The sequence below is a fragment of the Excalfactoria chinensis genome, chromosome 1, assembly GCF_039878825.1.
Source record: "Excalfactoria chinensis isolate bCotChi1 chromosome 1, bCotChi1.hap2, whole genome shotgun sequence".
NCBI lineage: Eukaryota > Metazoa > Chordata > Aves > Galliformes > Phasianidae > Excalfactoria > Excalfactoria chinensis.
The window spans coordinates 12,811,581-12,835,921 of record NC_092825.1 but is presented as its reverse complement, the minus strand read 5'-3'; the positions used below and the strand labels follow the sequence as shown (position 1 = coordinate 12,835,921).

General features: G+C 42.4%; 2 protein-coding genes across 5 annotated transcripts in view; one reads left to right on the top strand and one right to left on the bottom strand.

Moving 5' to 3' along the window:
• CDHR3 (cadherin related family member 3) overlaps positions 1 to 19,372 on the bottom strand; it is a 52,760-nt gene extending 33,388 nt beyond the window's left edge. Inside the window, exon 1 of the mRNA XM_072326706.1 lies at positions 19,155 to 19,372. Within this exon, the coding sequence (XP_072182807.1) occupies positions 19,155 to 19,227 (73 nt within the window). The 5' untranslated portion in view covers positions 19,228 to 19,372. The remainder of the gene's footprint in view (positions 1 to 19,154) is intronic.
• A 225-nt stretch (positions 19,373 to 19,597) lies between these two features.
• Positions 19,598 to 24,341, top strand: part of ATXN7L1 (ataxin 7 like 1) — a 104,737-nt gene continuing 99,993 nt past the window's right edge. For 2 of the 4 annotated variants that reach the window (XM_072342192.1, XM_072342188.1), the window contains exons 1-2: positions 19,598 to 19,902; positions 20,329 to 20,397. In XM_072342192.1, the coding sequence (XP_072198293.1) occupies positions 19,788 to 19,902; positions 20,329 to 20,397 (184 nt within the window). In that variant the 5' untranslated portion in view covers positions 19,598 to 19,787. Of the gene's footprint in view, positions 19,903 to 19,946; positions 20,023 to 20,328; positions 20,398 to 22,408; positions 22,478 to 24,341 lie in introns of those variants that run through there. The other 2 variants (XM_072342201.1, XM_072342219.1) reach the window with 2 other exon arrangements.

The following is a 24,341-nucleotide window of genomic DNA, read 5'->3' as shown; positions in this document are numbered from 1 at the left end:
CACTTACTTTGGGGGGCAGTAAGGCATTAACATAGTTCTAATTCTTCCCATTTCTTGCACTCCATTCTGCCTGCTCAGCCTCTGCCTTCCTTCCTGTTGTTGTAATGACAAATGAGCATGGAGGTAGACAGTGGATCACAGAATCTCATAATCACAGGGGGTGTCAGGGACCTCTGTAGATCATCTAGTACAACCCCCTTCTAAAACAGGTTCCCTACAGTAGGTTGCACAGGAAAATGCCCAGATAGGTTTTCAGTATCTCCAGAGAAGGATATTCCATGATCTCCCTGGGCAGCTCCCATTTGTGCCCATCATCCCTTGTTCTGCTGCTAGGCTGAAAAAAAGCCTGGCCTCATCTATTTGACACCTGCTCTAGAGGTATTTAAAAGCATTGATAAGACACTGAAATTAGTTCAGTAAAGCTCTATATACAGGAACATACCATAGAATCATTGACTGGCTTGGGTTGGAAGGGACCTCAGAAATCAAGTTCCAACCCCACTGCTGTGGCCAGGGTTGTAAACTGCTAGATCAAGCACTGGATCAGGTTGCCCAGGGCCCCATCCACACCCATATAACTGAGTTCTCTCTACAGAAAGGTCAAGTGACTTCTCAGGGCCCTGCACAAAGTCCAGAGGAGTGCTAAGTTCAGTGGTGCCAATTTTAAGATAGCATGACTTTAAACAGCATATTGTTGCAAAATGTTTTTCTTAAAGAAGTTCTTGTGTGGGTTTTTGGTTTTTTTTTTGTTTCAGCAAAACATTAAAGTTGGTGAAACACAAGCTTCATTATTTACTCAGTTGAGCAAAAATAGATGTTACCAGAAACTACTCTGTGTTCCGTGGTTCAAGATCAAAAAGACATGGTGGTTTAGAACATCCAAAACCTGCAATAAATGCTACCTCTCGTCCATGACAACCATGTATGTCACTTGAATTTTAATCACATGACTTGTCTTTACATTCCTACATATGTTAAGATTCAGTGAAAAATGCACTGAGTTTAGTGAAGTCTCCCGAATGCTGGAAACCTGAGCCTTGGGATACAGTATTTACTGCAGATTACAAATTGGTCTGTTTTGTGATTGCCTGGCCACCAGGGATGATTAGTAAATATATAAACAAGGACTTGAAGTAGCAAATGATGCAAATACAACAAGAAAGAATGCTCTGGGCAAATATGGGTGCAGAAACTCTGAGGTTTCTATGTACACAACGTGATGCACTTCACTTTGGCACATACTTCAATATACCATGAAGAATTATTTAAACAGGCCTTTGCATCACAAACCACATTGCATTCTGTCTATTTTGTTCAACAAAAGGGATTGATTGATTATATTCAGCAAAAAATGACTTTGCATTTCTGCAAATAAAATATTTTTATGTTCACTATTTTCCAAGAGAGAATAGAATTAACAGGAAAGAATACAGCTGGACACAGGGCAGGGGCCCATGCGGTGGAGTGTTGTTCAGAGGGGGACAGTTTCTTAAACTTAAGTTCTTCCATCTTTGGAACAGGAGGACTGAGGACAGTTCACTACTTCACAGCAGAGGACTGTACTCTTTCATGAGGGGTCAGAAGTAAGTGCAGAGTGACTTATTGAGGGCTCTGTGCTTCTGGTGATCCTGTCAGCTTCTCTCTCCATCACATTACTGCACATCAGCTGCTGATGGCAACTGGAGGATGCATAGCCTCAGTCCTACCATCACCATTCTTGTGCTCAGCAATACCATCACAGTAGCACCATGATCTCAGCTATGTGGCACAAGAACATGAGGACAAAGACTATGAGGTAGAGGATTGAAGCACGGGCTATAGCATGTTTGATGGTAAAGGGAAATAATGGAGGAAGTTCAGGGAAAGTTGAGGAGTGGAAGAAAGAAGAAGACAGGACATGTGAAGCTAAGTACTGATCTGAGGACATGGAGATGTGCAATAAGAGGAAAAGGGAGGCAATGGGTATGGCTTTAGAATCTTAGAATCACAGAATCACCAGGGTTGGAAAAGACTTGCGAGATCATTCAGTCCAACTCTCCACCTATCACCAATATATCCCCACTAGCCCACGTTCCTTAGTACAACATCTAAATGTTTCTTGATCACCTCCAGGGGCAGTGTCTCGGCCACCTCCCTGGACAGAGCTGTGGCAGCATAATAGTAAGTTAAGTTTGTCATCTGGGAAAAGGATTGTGTGATGAGGGAAATGTGAAGTGCAATTTCAATAGATGTGTCTAAAAAATAGTGTCCTGAAGACAAACACAGTCTCAGCTACACAAAGAAGTTAATGCAATATTCATAGCTGACTCTGTTCCTTGCTGCCTGTGGGCTCTGAGATCAGAAAAAAAAACCAAAACCTTTAGTGATATCAAACAAGGATAGGGCCAAACTCATCTGGGTACAGACACAGGAACACTTTTTTATGGTCACTGAGTTCACACGATGCTTATTTTATCTGAGAACAAATGCAAGTGAAAAAAATGAGCCACTGATGAGTGGTATGAAGCAATACTACATCTGAGTAATGACCTGACTGAGTCTATCACCACATCAATAGGCAGAAGGCAGTAGAAAGCAGTACAGTACTCCAGACACAGATACTTCTTCCCTGGGGATCTGAACACAAACATCATGAAATTGCCTGAGAACACAATGAAATTAATGAAATGGAAGAGCCCATGCCATAAACATACCTGTCCAACAAATGCTTTGACAGAGAACTGTGAAAGCTGTAAAAACAGGTGGGGGAATATACAGAGAGAGAAAAAATCTCTGCAGCTCAGACTGCCATGAGTGACACAAAACCTAGCTCCTACAAGCCACATGGGTGATAAGAGGCAACAAGGTCAGAATGTGTCCCTTTGCTGTGCATCACTCCCCTGACCGCTGCTGGAGCTGAGGGAATATTGCCATCTAGTGCCACACAGAAATCCAGCTGTCTACAGAGAAAGCCATTCAGTTCCTGTAGGCAGGGTTGCAAAACATATTAAAAATGTGCCAGGGATGTCAGTTTGGTCATTGTTTTCGCCAAACTTGTCACTCAAAACTGTACATTCTCTCATTAAAAATAAATAAATAAATAAGTAAATAATAAAGTATGTTGTGGGAACTGAGTCATAATGCTTTGGAGGAGAGACCATGTTCACATTAGTTTGGAGGTTGTGAAAAAAAGTGCAGAGGTACTTGCCTAATATTACAACAGCTAGCAGTCCAATTGTCAAGAAGTCATTCAGGATCAGATTTAGTTCACCTGCCTTGAGCTGAATGAAAAGCAGACCTGTTATGCTCACAGACGTGCTATATAGTCACACCAGGCTTATTTGGGAAACAAAGAGGCATCACCAAGACACAATTGATGTGATCATATTTAGCCCTGTTCTTTAGGATGCGATGTGCTGTATTTTCCCATTGACTGTGGTGAAAACAAGCACTGTCCCTTCCCATATTGCATTCACTGATAGGCAGACACACTGGACTATAATATATTTTACAATCACCTCTGTGGGCAGCAGTATAAGAAACTTCTGTCCATTGTCATGCCAGAAAGAGCCCTTAGGGTTGAAAGAGCATTTCAGCTCCCCTCCACCAAGCCCCTGCTGAGCCAGTGATGAAGGGTTTTTTAATCAGTGCATATGTCTGAGATACTTTTAATGAGGCCGTCAACTCACTTATCTATGCTACCAAATACATGCCAGATTATAACAACTTCCAGTCATTGCCCATCTGGAGCAGATTCAAACCAGTGGTTGATGTGCAAAAGCAATTTGAAATTCAGAATCAATTAAGCAATCAAATCTTCCAGCTGCAAACAGTGTCCAGATTTTCAAGCCAGTAACATAATGTTTATATAGGTTGACTTAAAACTACTTAGATGTCTCATCAGACATGAGTTAATTGGTATGTTATTGCTTGTAGCTGTGACACTGCCCACTAAGCATGTAAAGAAAAGGATTAAATCACAGAGGGAATCAGAGTCAATAATGTGAAAGAATAATATTTTTCAGCTCGAGAAAATTTAGCCCATTTGAGATAGCTACAACTCCATCTTCTTTCAAATAGCATGAACTCCAGTTAAGGAAAAGGCTGCAAAATTAATTTGCTTATATTTCATAAATTATTTCACACTGTGAAGTATAAACCCTTACAGGGGATTTTTTCTCTCTCAGGCTGATTGGGAAAAAAAAAATAAATGTCATAGATTGCCCCAAATGAGGAATTATTTAAGTACTGAAGAGCTTCTCAATAATACTAGTGAATGAATTTCCTGTGTGAAGTCAAACTTTGCTGGGATTTCAGGTGCATTTTCTTTGCTTCACAGAGAAGGTCACTTAGCAAAGTCCTTACATGTGATATTAGAGAAGAAGCAAATACCAGCACTGCCCCGAGTGTCCATAAATATACATTAAGATTCCATCTAAGAAAGGACTTGAAAAGCAAGAATAGCAGATGTTGATAACTATGTTTCAAGGTATCTATAAGTGCAATGCTCTGAAAGCCTCACTTTTATCATCTCACTCCTCCATGACTAAGGTTAGGTAAAATATCTATGCTGACAACTTCCAGAAATAAATAAGAAGCTGGCTGCAAATCCTGGAGTTCCCCCTTACCTCTCAGTCCATGGGGACACAGAGTGACCTTTCAGATGCAACACAAAACCAGCCAATTTCCTCAGGCTTTTGCCTGAGACAAAGACTAGCTCGGGCAGTCTGGGTGTTGTAGTAGGCAGAAAAAGATTACTAACATTAGCCCAATATCTTAAGTGCTGTACTTAAGTGGCAGCGCACTTGTCCAGAGCTGGATCCAGCACAGAAAGCTCTCTGGATTCACTGGAACCTGGATCAGCCTTTTAGGTTTGCAGGAGCTGGTGATGCAGCAGGAAGGTTGGACAGCTTCCTCACTGGTGTGAGCTGTTGTGGCTCTGCTGACATTTGCACCAGCTGAGCCTCTACCCCAGGCTACACACAGCTTTATGAAAGCTATGACATCAAATAAATTCACAAATTATTTTCCCATTCTAAGGGGAAGCGGTGAGATGAAATGCCAAATCTTTTTTAGAATGAAGAAACTGACACCCCAAATGTTCACACACCAGGCCATGTCCGGTTGGTTTGACAGTGGTGAAGAGCAGTAATGGCCATACATGTATCTTTTGTCTCAGCTGACACTAACGACAGATTTTTCTAACCATTCAGCTCTACTGAGACCCGGGGAACTGGATCTGCAAATTGATGCCGGAGAAGAAGTGAGGATGACATGTCCAGGAAAGAGTGGCCAAGACATGGAGGGTCCGGACAAGAAAGTGCCTGTGGAACCACAGCCTAAAACACTTCTTCATTTGTGTCCAGAGGATGTGGATTAATGCTGGTCTAGGTCGTGGGATATACAGTAATGGGGCTTACGGACCTTGAAATCTCTAACATTGTTGCTTTTTTGTGAATACGGGAATTCAGCCTTGCTTCTGTTCTGGAAAAAGAAAAAAAAGAATTGTGCTAAGCACGTTATTACGTGTTTTCCGCTGAAATGAGTTAAATACCCTGTGAAGTTTCAGAGGGGCACTCACCACATCCCAGCTAAATGGCTTGTTTGTAGCAAATTACCTTCTATTCTTAAGCAAGAAAGAATTGAATCGAGTGTCGGAAACAAACTACATCTTGACAGATTAGCAGAGCTGCTGCTGTTAATATAAATTTGTTGCCAGATTTGTTTACAAAACTTCCCTTTCAGGGATGGGTGAACTTTCTGGAATTTGCCAATCTTCTGAATAAATATTGTGGAGGATTTGTAAAATGAGAATTAATTAAACTTTTCTTCTGAGTGCAAACCAGACAGCTTGCTCCATGTACAAATAGCTTCTGAGCAGAGGGAAGCCTTTTGGAGTGCAAAGAAATGTGAGGGCTCACTTTTCCTTAAAAAAAGGCCTGCAATTTATTCATTAGATTTGATATATCTCTTTTTAATTTTCTTCATAGCTTTGGATTGTGCTCAATACATCTGACTTCAGCTTTCAGAACCCCAAAGGTCTGTGTATTTTTAACGAGTCTTTTTGCTTTGGCTGCTTCTGTAAAACATTCATTTCTGGAAGTGTGGCTTTTTGATACTGACTCCTGTATAAGACTTGTGTTGCCCTAATGAATGTGTTGCCCCATTGAATGTGTGTGTTTCAAGGGTTACAGATTTGGATTTTGTGGTTTGGGTAAAATGCCACTAACATGCAGTACTTGTTCTTGACAAAGCCTGCCACTGCTACCATTGGGAAGATACTGCTTCTGACCAAGCCAGTAGCAGTAACAATCTAAGGGATGCCCACATCACTGCGAGGGTGAACTAAGCATGTGGACTGTTAGTAGATCCCACAGATAAGTTATAAGGAAGTTTAGGGACTTCACAAAATATACTGGGTTTAAAAAGGAAGCATGAAACACTCAGGCAAACAGTCTTTGTTTGATTTAGGTGTTAAATCAGGAGGACTGATTCTCCCAGTTACCCTTCCATAAAACAGTTCTAGCTTTTGAAACTACCAAGACTGTCTCTTGTTAGAGATTTGATCAGTCAGAGCTATCTCATGCTGCTGTTGCCCTACCTACCTTAAACGCCACTGGGTCCATTCTCCCAAAGCTCTGCTGGGTGCAGTTGAGCAGAGTTTCCCATATCTGCATGTTGGAGGGATGGCTACACATCTCCATTTTGAAGACAGCCTCAAGCTTCTGCTTAAAGAGGCTAACGCTGCCACTGACAACTAGGAAATCCTGGCAGAGAGTCCACATGAATATCTCTTTCTGTATTTGCACAATGTCAAACATACTATCAGCACTGAATAAATAATAATCATAGAAACCTGGAGTCAGCCAGGAAAGAGCTGTGAAGGAGACATTCGTATTTTAAAACCTGAAGCTGCAAAATGATCCCACCATGACTCTGGGAAAATTGTTCTTTTTTTCTTTTTCTGCATTGTTTTCTTTTCCTAAATAGGACAAAATGCTGCTGCTGCTGAAGGTACCAAAAAACACAAAGCCTTTATTTGGTCCTGAATTGCACAATATAAGACAATAACTACACCTGGATTACCTCGACTGCTTAACATGTAAAACACCTTCAAGGAGCAAAATGAAGAATATTTCTGATTTTAAAACTAAAGAATACATTTCTATCTGGGGAAACAAAGAAAAAGAAAATATATATATGTGGTAGAAATTGAAGACAAATATGGGAAAAAGAAAGAGTGCAATTTAAAAGCAATTTTACCAGACTATCTTGTTCTTGATAAAGTCTGGACATTGTCAACTTTTTTTTTCTAAATACGGTTAAATCTCTATATTAAAACAAATTGAAATAAATCTTTAAAAAAATGTGCAAAATTCATGGGGAATTTCATTTCCAGCTCCACAGAAATAATAAAGGGCAACTCCCCCTATTAAAACAAGTTGTATTTGGTAACTCTCATTTAATTCAGACTCTTGAGAAACACTCTTTCTTCACAAAAGAAGCAATTATGTCTCCTCAGCCGTTGATGTGTAGAGCTCCTATAGTATACAGAGGGTATTTCAAGACTGTACTTTTATGGTTGTGGATGAGAAGAAATAAATTCTTAATGTACTTTGAAATCTGCTTTTATAATTACTGCCAAGGATTCACATACAACTTTCTTTTTTTCTCATTTATTGGTCATCTTTAATGGAAATACAGAAAGATCCAAGGTGTGCCTCAGTCTAATATAATTGCAATTAAGTTAGTCCAGAAGCATTTTTCAAAAGATATAATGGCAAGGATTATAAAGGAGAAGAACAAACGAAAACACAGAATGCCAAAAATCACCATCTGCTGAGATGATGGAGTATCATGCTTAAAGCTGTTAAGGTGTTACTAGAGCTGCTGTACGTTACAACATTAAACAGTTAATTGCAGTTCATGGGTTTTAAGTAAAAGGACTGGGGCCTGCTTTTTACCATAGCAACCACAGAAAAAGAAATTTCTTAAAGCATGCATTCAACTCATATCAGAAAAAAAAAGAAAAAAGAAAAAAGAAGCTAAGAAAATAAATATTCTTGGGATTCAGTATTAAATTGCAATTATTTGGAGAAAGTCTTCTTCCCAAATTTACATTCAGAGTATCTTGGCTAGAATAAGCCATTTGTTCAAAAACTGCCAGTAGTCTTTCCTGAGGGACAAGAAGATGAATTAGATTCTGTATCTTATCCCACTACCAACTGCTAAGATGACTCCTGCTGCTTAAGTAAACAGATAGGGAAGAGAGGGGAGAGAAAACTTCTGTCTCGTTGATGTGTGGCCAATTGTGCTGCAAGCAGAGTATGGGTATAAATGAATCCATAAAGATCACGTGTGTACCACTGTTCACCTTTTGCCACTCCAACCATTTCTTTTGGTTGCTGAGGTCAGCTTATTAGTGTTCTTTTAGTAAGAGAAATAAGTTACAAGGACAACATTTCTGATTGTTTAATCTCAGGTCAGGTCAAGTCTGAGAAGAAGTTAAAGGACAGAGAAAAGGAAAGTAAGATGACAGTGGCATCATCATTGTTCCTAAAATAATAACACATGATGTTTTGATACTGATAGAACTTCTTAGCCATGTGCCTTTTTGAAATAAGATGCTGATGAGTTAAAATATCTATCAAGTTGGTTCCATTTTAATGGAATAATGATTCTGACATAAATTCTTCCGAAGCCCTCCCAAGGCCTGGATGGCTGTAGGAGCAGCAGATTCAAGCTGCAAATCATCTGGAGAGGCAATCTACAAGGTGATATAGGCAGGTGAAGAACAAGGATTGAGGTCACTGTACCCAGAGAATACACTGAGGACAGGAAACATCACAGAGGACTGCATTTCAGCAGCCCTGAACTAACTGAAGGTTTGAATACGGAAATGCTTTTAAAACATCTGTTGTAGCTGCTGAAAACAGTTATGTCTGTGCTATCTGCCAGCTCTCATAATCCTCTGCTGTTGTTTTAAAAGTGTGCATGGGAAATTTTGCAAAACCTAGGACTAATAATCCCACGGCCAACACGGGACGTTCGTAGACTTTTACACAAAAATGTGATATGAGAACTAAACAGAACAGTGGGCTATACTAGGATTCAGACTGACAAGGGCAGTTTGAGGGGGCTTTGTCAACTGATGTAAAAATTTCTGTAGGCAAAAATAGTAAATGCTGAATAAATGGAGGATTTCGCCCATATATGAGCCCATTCAAGACCTAGAGACACCCTTCAAGTTTTCCCTCTACAAATGCAGGAGATATGTTCATTGCACAGTGCATGTGTCAAGCCCTTCAAACAAGACCACTTCTAACCCTCCACCACAGACTCGGTTATCCATTTCTAGGAACTCGTATCGTATTCCTATTAAATGCTGTGTATATCAAGGGATTGTTTTTGGGTCTGCTCACCACCATAATTCATTCTTTACTTACAGCCACTGATTTGTATATACAATACAAAACTTCCTGTCCGCATTTCTTTATAACAGCATGACAAAAGTTTTGCTTTGGTTAAGAATAGCGTTGGAAATATTTAACAGTGCCCAAATCTACTGTCACCAGAACAAAGAATTCAATAAAATTTCACTGCTTATGCTATTAATAGCACTAGCTATTTGTGAGAGTTGTTGTATCAACTGTACTAATTTTGATGAGCTGTGAGGGTGTAGGAAAAAAAGACTGTGTTGTTCTTTTAACCAGAAGAGCAGACACCTCTTGCCACAGATGACTGGCAGCCCAAATATGTTTAGACAGATAAAATTTTACGAGAAAATTTTTCAGCCCAGTAACATAAAGCCTTCTAATTTGGGTAGTCTTTCTCATATCACAGACTGAATTGCAATTGTGTTTTGAAGTCATTATTTTCTGCAATGCCACGAGAAAAAAGTGTTCACAGTGCAGCAAGAAAAACTGGCATTGCATTATCAGACTGTTATGGGGCCCTTGAATGTAAATATGAATGCAAGTAAAAACAGAAGAGTTCAGATTTCAGATATTCAGAATACAACTTTAATTCCACATAAGGAGGAAGGTAAGTTTGTGTGTAGGAACTGTTCTGAATTTGAACATTTCTAATTGATCTTATATAATAATAATTCAGCAAAATTAAGCAAAGAGGGAATCTGCAGATGCCCACTATCTCTTCAAGGAATTTTTTTTATCTCTCAGTGAAAAGATTTAGGAAATAAAAGCCAATTCTAGCTATAATCTTGCATCAAATAAATGTGTTTATGAAGTACAACATATTCAAATACTGCATTTATAATCTCTCTTATGGTTGTTGTTGTTTTTTTCCTAAAACACTACTGCTCACTTTTCATTAGTTTTGTAACTTTTATACACAGAAAACAGCACATGTTCTGTACCTAGAAAGCAAGACTTAATTCAATGCCCAGAGCTGCATCACTGCCAGTTATTAGCTAGTTAAATGTTTGATAGCCATAGATCTACAAAGATTTTCTTAATTTGAGCCTGGAATTTTGGCTAGCAATCAGCTCCTATATATTTCAGAAGGATGCAGCCCTCAAAGGCATCACTTGATATTTTTATTAATGTTTCAACATTGGCTTCTTGACTAGCTTTTATTTATTTATTTATTTAGCATTTAACACCAAGTATGATTAGTACTGTGTACTTACATTTCATCTGCTTAAAGGAAATCCCACCTATTCATCAAACCGTATTTTTCCAGTAACAGACTATCAGTGGATGACGTATTTATATCATTAAGAGGAGGACTGATTTTAATTACAAAATTCTTTAGTTCTGTGAGGTTGTAACTTGAATCCATTCAAATCTGACATCTGCATCCATATTGTCTCTGTAAAATGTCTGCTGAAGAATTTGATGACAGAAGTGCAGGGTCACCTGCGAGATGTTTTGAAGGATGGTGTTATCAAAACTTCTGTGAAACAGCCTCTTGTTGCATGCAAGCCATTGCCTGAATATCAAACGTTTTTTACTTCAGTTGCCTTTAGTTACCAAGCATATCACTTGCTGTATCCACATTCCTGCTATGGCCTTTGAGATCCATCTGGGCTGCACACAGAACTTCCAGTGTTTCTGTGAAGATGTTACCATTGACTCTTCCAGGTTGAGATGGGAATCTCCTAAGGACAAAACACTGCTGGACACTCAATGCAAGGAACTACAAGAGACTTCTCAACACAACAGATCAGCCACAGTGGATTTCTGGCACTCCACTTCCAGCCTCAGCCAGAAATACAAGAAGAACAGGCTCGCTTTCTTCTGTGATTTCAATGTCTGCTTCCTGTACAAGCTGGAAATAGGACATACCATAACAATTGTCAAAACGTTTCAGCACCTTGAGTAAGGTTTAATTTGAGATGGCTCCTGGAAGCAGCAAGGACTCAGAGCAGCCAATATGAGGGGCCTCCAGCAGAGCCTGGGCAAGCTGGGGAACACTGCTGGCCACCCAGGGAGAGGCAGAGTGGAGCTGCTGAAAGGAGAGGAGGAGAGGAAGAACGAGGTTGTCCCACAAGTGAAGAGGGCAACTCCAAACAAATTTCTGAGGAGAGAGGCAGCTTGCTGGCAAGAGGTAGAGATCCTCCTCAGGGCTGGGAGAGAGATATAGAAGAGGCCTGTCCTCTGTTGAGGGAGCCAGGAGGGAGGAGAGACTCCAAACTGCAAAGCAGGGGATAAAAAACAAGGCAGGGAATATTAAAAGACATGTCAGTATTTGACAAGACAGCTGGGCCCAAGTGGGAAGGCATTTAGAGGCCTGAAGATAGCATTTCATGGGAGTGATCTAATGGGAAAGGAAAAGCTAATCAGTAGTGTTTAGGGTAAAAGTGACAGAGGCAACAAAAGTCAAAAAGTATAGGTCTGGGAGAAAGAGGGAGACACACAGGATAAATGTGGCATCTGCATTGAGAAGGAATGGAAGAAAATCAATTATGACCCATTGAGTGAGGCACAGTAAAGTTGCTGCTGTGTCATGTGCTGCCAACACAGTGCTCCTATAGCAAGCACAAGCGTGCGAGTGAATGGAAAGTGATCATACGAATTATTCAACAGGGAAAGCTTTGTTTTTAATATACTTCTATGCCTACTTCATGAGAAATGTGTGAAAATCTTTGGGGATCTGTGTTTTGTGGGGTTTGTAATTTACAAAAGTATTTTGAGAGAGCATGGCTTAGGAAATGAGCAAGTTGCTTGAACGCAGACAATATTGTGACAAGGTAACTGTCTCCACCCCCGAGTATTTTGATCTTGCAAAGTCTAAACAACTTTGTCAGGTCGTTCAGAAATGCAGAGAACTCGTAAAAGTTTCATCTTTTCTGTCTTGACTGGATGGTTAAGAGGTTACTTTGCATAAGGCCTTCAAACATATTAGAATTGATGTTATTTACCAAGAAACCATTTTGAATTTAAAAAAACAAACCAAAAAACTCAAACAGATAAATATTTAATAAGTAAAATACCAGCGATTTTTGCTGCACTAATGCTAGATACACTTAATAATTTCAAGAAGCGCTATGACTCATTCACTGCCACTGTTTTGAAACAATTACACTGCAGTCTTTTCTGGGTATCTGTCAATACAGAGAAATGCAATTTTAGTCTGTCAGGTGCTCTAGCCACACTGCCCAAGTCAGAGAATCCGAAGGCAGGGACTAGGAGAATTAAGAACCACCTACTATTGAGTAGATCAGGTTCAAGACTACCTGAGGAATATAAAGGTGCACAAGCCCATGGGACCTGATGAGATGCAAAAAGAAAAGCATAGCCCCCATTTTTAAAACAGGCCTGAGAGATGGATGGGCTTGCAGGGACTTCATGAAGTTCAACAGTGCCAAGTGCAAGGTCCTGAACATGGGTTGGGGTGACCCCTCGCAAAAGTAAAGGCTGGGTGGAGAATGGATTGGGAGTAGCCCTGAGGTGGACATGGGGGTGTTGGTTGATGAGAAGCTCAACAAGAACTGACACTGTATGCTTGCAGCCCAGAAAGCCAACCACACCCTGTGCTCCATCAAAGAGTGCCCAGCAGGTCAAGGGACTCTACTCCACACCTGTGAGACCCCACCTGGAGTACTGTGTTCAGCTCTGGGTCTACCAGCCCAAGGACAATGAGCTGTTGGAGCAATTAGCTGACAGAGTCGGGTTTAGTCAGCCTGGAAAAGGCTCTGGGGAGACCATATAGCAGTCTTCCATTATCTAAAGAGGGTCTACAAGGGTAGGTAGTGATAGGACAAGGGCTATAAACTGAAAGCGGGTAGACTTAGAATAGACAAGAAATTATTCACTGTGAGGATGGTGAGGAACTGGAACAGGTTGCTCAGAGCTGTCAATGCTCCCTGGAGATGTTTCAAGTCAGGCTGGACGGGGCTTCTGGCAATCTGATCTAGTATATGGTCGGTCGAGTTGGAACTAGATGATCTGCAAGGTCCCTTCAAATCCAAACCATTCATGGTTTTTTTGACTTGTCATTCATGTATCTCATCTTCCCAAATAGCCATTGTTAGAAATCTGGCTCTCAGTATTCTGCAACCAACCTGGCCTGCTTTAACCCTACCTTTCTCTCTATAAAACCACTTAATGAAATGTTAGAACATGGGCCTAGTATGTTTTAAGAAATGACTTTGAGATCACTGTTTGATAGGGACTGTACCATATTGCTGAGATATTCAGGTGTTTGGTGGAAGCCAGGACGTGTGGAACATTCTTGAGGGAGTTAAAATATTGGTAAGGAAGATGGGTCTCAACTGAACTCTCAGAGACTCCTGGTTGAAACCTGAAACCCTAACAGAAAAATATGAAACACGTTGCTTTGCTTCTTACAAGCAATTGGTAAGTTCCTGTGTCCAGAGAAGATGCATGCCTGCAGTACACAAGTCCTGTGTAGAGCTGCAATGGCAGCATTACTAGCTTTGGTATCAGAGGCAATCCAGCTATAGTAATATGGTAGGTAAGACAAATTGTCCTCTTGAAGAGCAGGATAAATTAGCTACAGTACAGTGCCATGTTAATGCGACTACAACCAATATGTGAGCAAAATTGTGTAGAGCAGGCTTTTAGACACTGGAACAGAAGGACGTGCAATTCATTTTTTCACACACTGTTTGCGTAACTCTCCTGGGTTTGAAATGTGCAGTAACTGTTGATTTCCACCTCTACTTTGCAGCCATTTTTTGGTCATATTTTTCTTGCAGTTCTCCAGAGTTCACTGTAACAAGGCAATGTACTATGCATTTTCTGTGCACAGTTCTGTGTAATATTTCCCCTTTCATCTGATCATTACTGCTACAGTGTTCGAAGCATTGTTTTTCATTTGGGGTGCAGCAATTTGCAACATTTGTTTGAGAAATACCTTTTGTTGGGATATGAGTGTTGATAAGTAAGACAAATTATACTCTCACTTGGAAATTCTTTTCCAGTTCTCCATTTCTTTTTAGTGTGTCTTTTTCCGACGCGCTGGCTTCTTTGGCTAAGATGGAACCAAAAGCTTAATTTAGATTTTTACTTGTGTTATTTCAGGGGATTTTAAAATAGATTTCTCTGCTATAAGTGTCTGTTTAATCCAGTTTTCTAGCTAAAGGCTTTTATGATGGCATTCACATACTGTTTGAGACACCTTCTGAGATCATGAAGTGATCACAAACAACACATGGACTGAACTGGCAGCAGTGTGGCTGTTGGGAGTGGGTCAAAGAGGCTTTCACATTTGGCTTGCTAGGTGCTGAGATGTTATAATGACAGTCCTACGTGCATCTGTCTGCAGAAAACTCAATGTAGGATTTTTTAGATATCTGTTATTAATTGATTTAGCTACTGTAATTATCACATAGCAGAGCAGGATGCTGCACTGCAGAAAAGTTTCAGAATCAGTTTCAGGGCAGAAAGATGGAGTTCTTTGTGGGTTTTGCACTTTCTCAGTCCGAACTTCTCTGGTGTCATTTCCCCCGAGATGGAGATTTTGTAATAGTGAGAAATTTCGTTTATCCACAGTGGAAAGAGAGCCTAACTACAGACTGATAATCTACGGGCTACAAATAGCAAGAGTGTAAAAATAAACTGTAAAAAATTATTTGTTTGCATGTCAACAAATGAAACCACTTTGCATTTCTTGAGGTCCTGGAAAGGAACCGAAGTTTCTCTACTTCTGTGACTGACAGCCAGTTAGTTTGATGGGGCTTTTCTTATGCAAACTCTGACGGTCTTAAGAAAGCCTTGAGATTCATTTACTGTCCCATTCCCACCAAAGTGGATACCTGGGTTCATAAAACTGTCTGCTATGTAATAATTTCTGCTATGTAAGATAAAACCACTATTGTAGAAAATCCATTGTAAAATAGGATTCTGAGAACTACTAATGAATCTCTTGCCAAGCTGCTTAAATCATAATGATTTTGTCACAAGAACATCATATGTTTATAATCTTGTTATGATAGTGAAGCCTTATCCAGCTGTTTTTTGTAACACTTTTGTAGCCAGTTTAAAGCCATCTGGTGCGCTTATTGTCAGGTATACAAGATTTAAAGCAGAGGTTCACAAATTGTTGTTGTTGTGACTGCACATGCAGCTTCAGCAACCTCATGGTATTTTCTCAGTATATGATAGCAGAGCTGAAATGCAATCATGTCATTATTTATTTGCACATGGTGATTACATGTGATGTTTCTGACAGCCAGATGTGAGAACTGCTGTTCTGTTCTTTTTTCTCTTACCATTTAATACTGAAAATTATAGAAATGTTGATTTGATTTCCATATAAACCAAAGATGGGGTCACAACTTTGGACTTCTTCTCAATGCCATAACTTTTCCTGTGATTTTATAAAGCCCTAGTTTTCGATTCTATTAAGTATATATATAGAAACATGTGACTTTTATCTCCTGCTTGCTTAGCAGAAAGCTTGCATTTGGAGTTTGTAATATTATAGATCAGTGATATATGGGTGAAAAAGATTTGTATTAAGGTTTCATCCATATTTTGATGCTTGTTACTTAAAGGCCTTAATTTGCTTACAATTTTCTTTTTTAACTCCATGTAATGATTGCTGCAGTATTTAGAGGCAGCTACCAAGATCAAGGCTGCATTATATAAAACTCTAAAAAACACGTAGTAAGAGAAAGCCCCTTCTTTGCAGCTGAAACAAACATACAGTTCCACAGGGACTGGGGAGGGACAGAAACCCCTTTCCTGACTGAAATCACTTTTTTGTGGCAGCGATTTGTTTGAGGTCACAGAATTTAACTTTTGTACTGGTGTGGAGATGGAAAAGAAACATGGAGGATATTTCATCTGCACTTTGACTCGTTTCCAATGGAAATAAGTCTTCAGTGATAGAATGTTTGTGCCTTTCCCTCTCTTCTTATCCATCCGTAACTTTTGGATTCATTATCGACACTAATTTGGAAGAGGAGTAAAAGTCTTAAATACAAATGTCTTTCTACAAATGCTTTGAAAGCAGATGCCAGGATGAGGAAAAAAAGAAAGCATCTGAACACACTTTTCACTGTAAAGCTGCAGCCCAAGTTACAATTTACCACAGGAAAAGCTTCTCTGCTGTCAGGTCACCCATCTTCCTATTTCACTGCACTGCCGTCCATGCTGTCTTTCAGTCGTACAGTGAAGTAGCACTCCTGGGGAGCAACCCTAGCACAGACCAGAGGCTGCTTTTCTGCAGCTTTCAGGCTGGCATCCTACAAGCCAATGGAGAGAGATTCATCTGCATTTTACCTTGGGATGGGGTTCATTCCTTGATACAAAACATAAAGGAAGCATAGACCTAATCAAAGCAGAACTTGCACTTTCCAAACAAAAGATGGTGATCAAGGTCAGACATAACCATTCTGATGATTGAGGAATCATCTGTTTAACGATAATGTTGTTCCTGAATACATATGGTAGGGAGGAGGAAGAATTCCTTGGGGACGGCTTTGGAAATGTATCCCTCAAACTATAAATCACTGGATTGTTTCTTTTAAAGAAGGAATTTGTGCATCTTGCATCTTTGATTTTATGCTAATTTTCTTTCATATGGTCTGTTTCTGTTAGAGCCTAGACTGTAGAGATCTGCGGCACGTCATGGTGAGCAGCATGTAGATTAGTGCCATGTGTTAAAGTTGGAAAGTTTCTTCCACTTCTTTTGCTTGGTTTGTGGCAGCTTGTATTAAATAGCTTCCCCCCCTGCCCCCTCCCCTTTTTCTCAGCTGTGTGGTTAGGAGCTGCTTTATTGCTTGCATATCCTGTGGCAGTGTTTAATATTAGTTAGATGTTTGGCCATGTGGACTTCCCTGAGATCTCTGTTGGTTTTCATTGGTGGGAATTTCCTGGGCGCTCACATCTTCCTTGTGAATCTTCTCTCCAGATATGCATATTTTGTGTTTGCAGAATATCACCACATAAAGCTGTGCAGTATAATTTAATTACAAATCTATCTGGCTGTTGTCAAAGACTTTTGCTCAACCACCTTGCTGTCAGTTCAAGCACAAATACCAAACATGGCTGACCATTAACTTCATGTCATTTATCACTACTCTCAAGGAATTCCATCTTGCTATTCCTAACTGAAGTTGTATTTGTTATGAACATGGATTAAGGTTTTTTGTTTGTTTGTTTGCTTTTAATTTTAATATGCTACTGAAATTAGGACTGTGAGGTATTTTACTTTCAAACAGGCCCTTATTTTCTTTGCAAGGAAGAAAAACAGCTGGGTGCTTTGCAAGCATTAAGAAAGAAATCAGGAAATATTCAAGCATTATAATGTTTAATGAAAATTGAAAAACAGGAATATTTTTATTCAGAGTTGTCAAGTCCAGTCTCTCGTTTTCCCATATAACTGTTCTATAGCTCATTCGTTAACAGAAACCTTCCAATTTTCAACCTCAGCATAAACAGTTTATGCCTATTTGTTCTTTTTATTTTTCTTCACTGCGGCTGATTGTGTGTTCTTATAATTAAAAATATAAATCATATCCATTTCCAGATGAATTTCACTAGACTAAGTCAGGTTTTTCTCATATGGCAGACTTTTCATTCCTGTGATCATTCCGATAATGCTTCTGTACCTTTTTTTTGTTAGAAGTTTAATTTAAACTGTTGACTAGAGTCGTACCTAATTTTCCAGGATAGATCTCACCAGGGCTTTCTATCACGGCACAACCACTCTTCCTGCTACTGGAAGTTCTATGTGTAACGTACCTAAGGTCGTACACCTCATGCCTGTTCCATGCTGGTTGCTAACGAGCCTGCCGCGATTGACTGGTTTTCTTTTGAGGCATACATTGGCGAGCTCTCTGCTTCTTTGATTGTTTTAATTGTGTTCCTGTCATTTCTTGCAGCTAGCGTTACATGACTGGAGGCACTCTGGCCAGGCCATATGGTATGAAAGATTTTAGGCTTGCCTCCAGATATTAGTGATGGGGCTTATGTATTCCAGCCACTTTTTGGAAGAGGTGGAGCGTGAATGCTGCCTGTATCCAATACTGTCTGTTAACAACATATATGAGGCAAAAGGTGTTTGTCCTCTGCTCAAAACGTTTATCCATTTTGGTGCTGCAAGAGCCCAGTCTCCATAAAATAGCAAGAAAAGTACTTAAGTCTGTCTTAGGCTGTAGTACCACATACCCTTCTCTAGGCTGCTTTGCTGCCTTCAGCAGTTCTTGTCCTGCTCTTCTGGCCACTGCTGCAACCCTTAAGCCAGCACTACACGCCATTTTATGTTTTAGAGTATGCTCTGCTTCAGCACTGTCCCATAACCCACAGTGAGTTGGAATGGAAATGGTGACAAAGGGTGTTAACTTAACTGGGGGTTGGGGGGGGGGAAATAGTGGGGAAGGGATGGCAGGAGGCCCTGAGCACCCCCAGACATAAGGCTGGGCACCCCACTGCCCACAGCCCTGACCAGCAGCAGGAGCGATGCTACGTGTGCCCTCAGCAGGGCTGCCGAAATGCTGCGTAACCTTCAGCAGTGTTTGTGTGTGACTTTATAGGTGCGAGCATTGGGTTAATGCTGTAATTCCTTCATGTGAATTAGATTGATCGAGCCATATATTTTCCACGGGTGTGTGTTTTTCACAGATGTATGTTCTGCTCTTACCTTAGTGAAGCAATGAGCCAACAATGACATAGGCCTAAAATAAGAAGCACGCGTAGGTTCCGTGACTTGCAGGCAGCGAGACGAGACCTCGGCATTACCTGAGAGGGCCGGGACCGAGAGCTCACCCGAGCGCCACACCGCAGCCCCGCAGCCCAGCACCACGCAGACCATTTGCCAACACACGGCCACGGCCCGAGCAGCGCTCGGACAACAAAATGGCTGTGGCCGCGCCGGAGGCGCTCCTCGGGCGCGCAGCCGGAGGCGGCCGGGGGAGGGCGGCCCCGTGCCCCGCTCCGGGCCGCCGCGGGGCCGCGATGCCGAGAGGCGTCCCGGGGACTTACTGCGGGGCGCCAGGCCGGCGGCTGCCTCCCGAGGCGCTCCTCCGCCGCGGCCCCGCTCCGCTCCGCACCGCGCGGCGGCTCCGGGCCGGGCCCCGCTGGGCAGGGGGGCGCGGGGCGGCGGGGCCGGGCGGGCGGGCGGGCGGCAGGCCGGGGGCCGGCGGCGTCGCGGGGCGCGGCGCGCAGGCGCGGGGGGCGCGGGCATGCGCGCTGGGCGGCGGGGAGCCCGATCTGATAGGGAGCAGGGGCTGACACTACCCCCGTGTGGGCGGCGGAACGTCCCGAGGATGACGTGCGGCGTTCTCGAATCCCGTGTCTCGCTCGCTCGCTCGCCGCCGCCGCCGCCGAAGGAAACGGGAAAAGCAACAAGGAGGCAGGAGCAGGCGCGGCGCCATGGCGGCCCTGGAGCGGCCCGTGCCCAGTCCCGAAGCGTTCCTGGGCCAGCCCTGGGCCGCCTGGGTGCGGGAGGCCGCCCCCCCGCACGCGCACGGCGCCGCCCCCCCGCACAGTAAGGGCAGGGACCGGCCCGCGGCTCGGCGCGCCGCTCCCATCCCCGCAGCGCACGCACGGCCCGGGGCACGGCTGCCCCCCACCCCGCGCCCCAACGGGCCGGGCCGCGCCGCGGGAGGTGCCGCCCCCCCCCGGGCGCTCAGCTGACGCGCCGGGCCCCGGTGCCATGCGTGCGGGAGGAGCGGGCCGGGCCCCGCCGCGCGGGCTTCGCCGCTGGGCCGGCGCCGCGGTGGGGGGAAGGGGGCGAGGGGGAGGATGCGCGGCGCGGAGCGGCTGCGGGGAGGGGAAGGAAGGGGAGGGAAGGGGGGGCCCGCGAGCGCCGTGGCGGTGCCGGAGCCGCGCACCTCCTCACCTCTCCTCCGCGCCGAACAATGCGTGCACACCTCGGGCCTCGGCTCCTGACTGTGCCTCTCCTCCTCTGCAGGTGCAGATCTGGAAGAGACTGGAAAGGAGGGTGCGAAAAGCAGGGAGGTGATGAGGCTCAATAAAGAAGGTGAGCGCGGGGCCAGTGCATCTCCCTACCTGTCGGTAGTGGTTGGCCGTGGCAGGCGGCCCTGCAGTGCCCGGTGTCGGGCAGGTGGCTGTGGCGGTGTTGGTGTGGCGTGAGGTGCGGGTACATAGGTGTGTGCAAGTGGCAGGTGTGTAAGGGGATGGGATCATCCTAAGGCAACAGAAGGGACGGGGTCATCCTAAGGCAATGGATGGCTCTGTTGAGGCCATATTGGATTTTTGAATGTAGCTTCACGTGCTTCTATGTGAAGATGAGCAGATCAAGCCCTATGTCATGGCAGATAACTCCTATGTCGTATTTTAATATACACTTCCATTATCAGAAAGCATTTGGTTTGCTGAAGCAGTCCCTCATGATCGTTGCATTCTCTTTAGGTTAAGTTGCATTTTATTCTTATTCATTCTTATGGCTGGATGTGACTTACAGTCAACTGAATATCCAACGTCTGACGTTGCCGTATAGTAGGCTAAGTGATGTGTATTGTGTAAAACCTAATACCATAGGTCGCTTGGGTCAGAGGGTTCTCTGGTACCATAAGTATGGACAGGCAAATTCCAGGCTGATGATGCCTGCCCATAGGCCATGCTTGGCTTAGTTCAGTCAGCTGCTGAAGGAAGAACTCTGGGCAGCACAGGCAAATCACTCTGACACATCTTGTTGGTGATATTCATTGTTGAAATCGCGCTGGAGGAACATCTAGTGCAACTGGTGGGATGGTTTGGGAAGTGCTCCTGTGTAGTGTTCTGCTCACTCTGTTCTGTTAAGGAAGCGCTACGTGCTTGCAGGCTTTCCATCATGATAAATACTTGTGAAATTGGTTCCTAACAAGTGGTCCGGCATAGAGTAACTTCTGTGTGACTTCATGGTGCTGAGAGAAATCCCACCATCGCCTGTCATGCCAGAATAGATATTCTGAAGTGGTGCAAAGGTTCTTGTTCCTGTATTGTTGCCTTTACACTCATATTTAAGTTTGAGCACCTCAGCAGCTTAAACGGATATTATGTTCTATAAACAGACTCTTGAAAACGAATGAATTAATTAGTGAAGTAAATCTGTGTGATAGAATCACAGGGAATATGCATTAAATAAAAATAAGTTAAGAATAGCATAGAACCTCCACTTTGACAGGCATAGATAGAGATGCCAGGCTTGATGGTGTTTCTGTCTTGATTCTTACCTGCTGGAACTCCACTATTTTGCTTGGTTTGGTGAGATTAAATATTTTGTCCCTAGAAGTCCTAGAGCACAAATTCTTATTGTGTTATTTGAGAGGTGAAGATCGAAGAGCATCACTGCTCCTTAGTCATACCCATATGCAAATCATTTCCTAGAACAGTTCGGTGTACGGGGTGAGCTGTAGTCCTTTATTGTTTTTTGGGGAGTTCATGGACTCCATTAAGAGAGATCGAGTTGAACTTGCTCTCCAGAAAAATTATTTCAAACGTGTAATGTCATCGCTGATAGTGGCAGGTGTGAACTACTTATTGCTTCTATGGGGCTTGCACTGCAGAATGGTTTAAAACAAACAAAAAAGCTGACAAAATACTGTTGCATTCAGCAAATAAAAAGCTGTAGGAATTGTTTTGTTTCCTTGTAGCAACTTGCTTTGGATCACTTAGAACTTTCATAAAGTTCCAATAAATGAGTATGTGTTGAAATACTTCTCCCGTGTTCACCTGAACGCTCTGTTAACACAGGTGCTTCCACCACACCCACCCACGTGTCTGAACACCCACTGTAGATCCTGCTTGAGCCCTGCTGTCCTTAGCAATAAAGGTGTGGAAAAATGTGAAGAGTTAGATCGTTTCCCAGAAAGCGTTGCTGGCATATTTGTGGAATCACTCGTGCACTTACTGGGGTCTTGCACACGATGTTCTGTGGTGCGATGTTGACATTTTTTGTTGGGTTTGTTAGACACAGGCTGTGGTCCTGGTAGGTCTTAATATCAAACTCAAATCGTTTTTGCTTTGCAATCTTACAGGTTTGAGTAGGCAGTCGATGCTGTTTGCAGTGCCAGGAGATTGTGAGTGATGCCGTGCAAAAATCAGACTTTGTGTGTAAGGTAACAGATGGACAGGACTTCAAGAATTAATAGTACCAGTCCTGTTCAATAAGGCAATGTAAAATCTGGTCTCGTCGTGCTTGCTTCTTTTAATGTTTGTCTGAGTTTTGTCAGCTTTTGTTTATATGACCACATTTATGTGGCCTTTCCTTTATAAATTACTGAAACTGTTTGTAGGGAGGGTGATGTGGGAAGGGGAAGACAGCAATCACCTCCAGACCATGACAAGGTGATACATGTTGGTATGGTAGAACCTGATGTCAAACTACTTCCAGCCAGCTTCAACCCTGCATTGCTGCCTCCTCTCTGGCTGTGTACTACTGTGGTCAGGGTGATGGGCTGCTCTTCCTCCTTCTGCAGCCTGGCTAGGGACCCAGAGACAGTTTGGAAGCGAGCTGCTGGATTTCCACCTGATGGTGTGTACTTCTGGCTCATCCATGAGCTGTTGGATCACAGTCGTTTCTGTGGCACAGGAGGTGCACTGAGGCTGTGTGCACCATGCCCATCTTTAGGAAAGAAATGACGACGCAGAAAGATCTCTCGTTGCTTTTCTTTATTATGCAGTGGTTATAGAGGCAACACCAAGAAGAGAAATTTCCTGAACGTTTGTTGTTCAGTTTTGTAGACAGAATTGCTTTTTGCATGCTAATACTTTGAGTTTTCCTTCAGTGAACGCGACTTGTCCATGGTTGACTTCTACTGGAGTGTAGATTTGTGGAGAGAGGATTACAAAGTTGCAAGTGTTCACAGAAAATGCAAAATATGATGCATAAATGTATGTGCCACAAAAAAAGCCAACACCAAAACCAACCCAACTGTATCTGCTTATCTAATCAGGAAGCTGAACCAGTATTGTGTAACTTATGTGACAAATCACTACCAGCCAACCAGCTTAGCTAGAAGAGGGGTTATCAGAATTGGAGCAGCATTGGGAATTTATGTTGAATTTTTAAGAAGTTGAATGGCGTATTTGAAGAATTGAAGGTTTTCTTATGGATAGCATACATAGCAAAGGGAGTCTGTATTTATTTGGCAAGTTGTGTCCTGTACCATAACTGCAAGCTTAAGACAGATACTGTGATATTTCATTACTGGTGATAACCTGTACCTGCTTTTAGATTAATTTTGAAGGCATATGTTCTACTTTATACATTTAAGAAAACAGTAGAAGAATGTAATTCTTTTTCCTTACATACAAAGCTCTTTATTAATATGTATGTAGTTTAGCAAATGTGCAGGGATTAAGTGCTGGGACTATTTCTAGGCAGACACTGCCTGTAAAGGAGCAAAAGATACCCTGTGCATCTTCCCTAACTATGGCAGAGGTGGATGTGACCTGTGGGATTTAGATCTGTATCTGGGTACTTGGTGTCATAGTTAACTTCATTTTTTCAGTTCACTGGGTTTGTATTATTGAGGTTTCAATCTGATGGTGTGTGTGTTTTGTCTTAGATAATCTTTTCAGTAACCATTCAGACTCGTTGTTTAGCGTTTGGGGTGTTATATAAAAATGGCTCTATTCTGTTTTTCTGATTTTTGCATTAGAATTTGAGATTTTCTATATGATATTTGTGTAGCTCCAAACACGACAATTTTACTTGAAGCAGATATATGCAAACTAGAGCTTAAAATCTATTGGCTTTCCAATACTTGTTGTTTTTTGACTTTTTGTATGAATATCTGATGGAAAGTTACTTGGTAAATGCTCTGGTACCGTCAGAACAAATCTAAGAGGATACTGATTAATTTTGCTTTCAGGATTTTCTTCTTCAGAAAAGCATCTTGATGCGTTTATTCTTCATGGAAAAAAATAAGAAGTTAAGGAGGTTGGGAGATGGTAGGGGACACTTCTGTACAGAAAAAG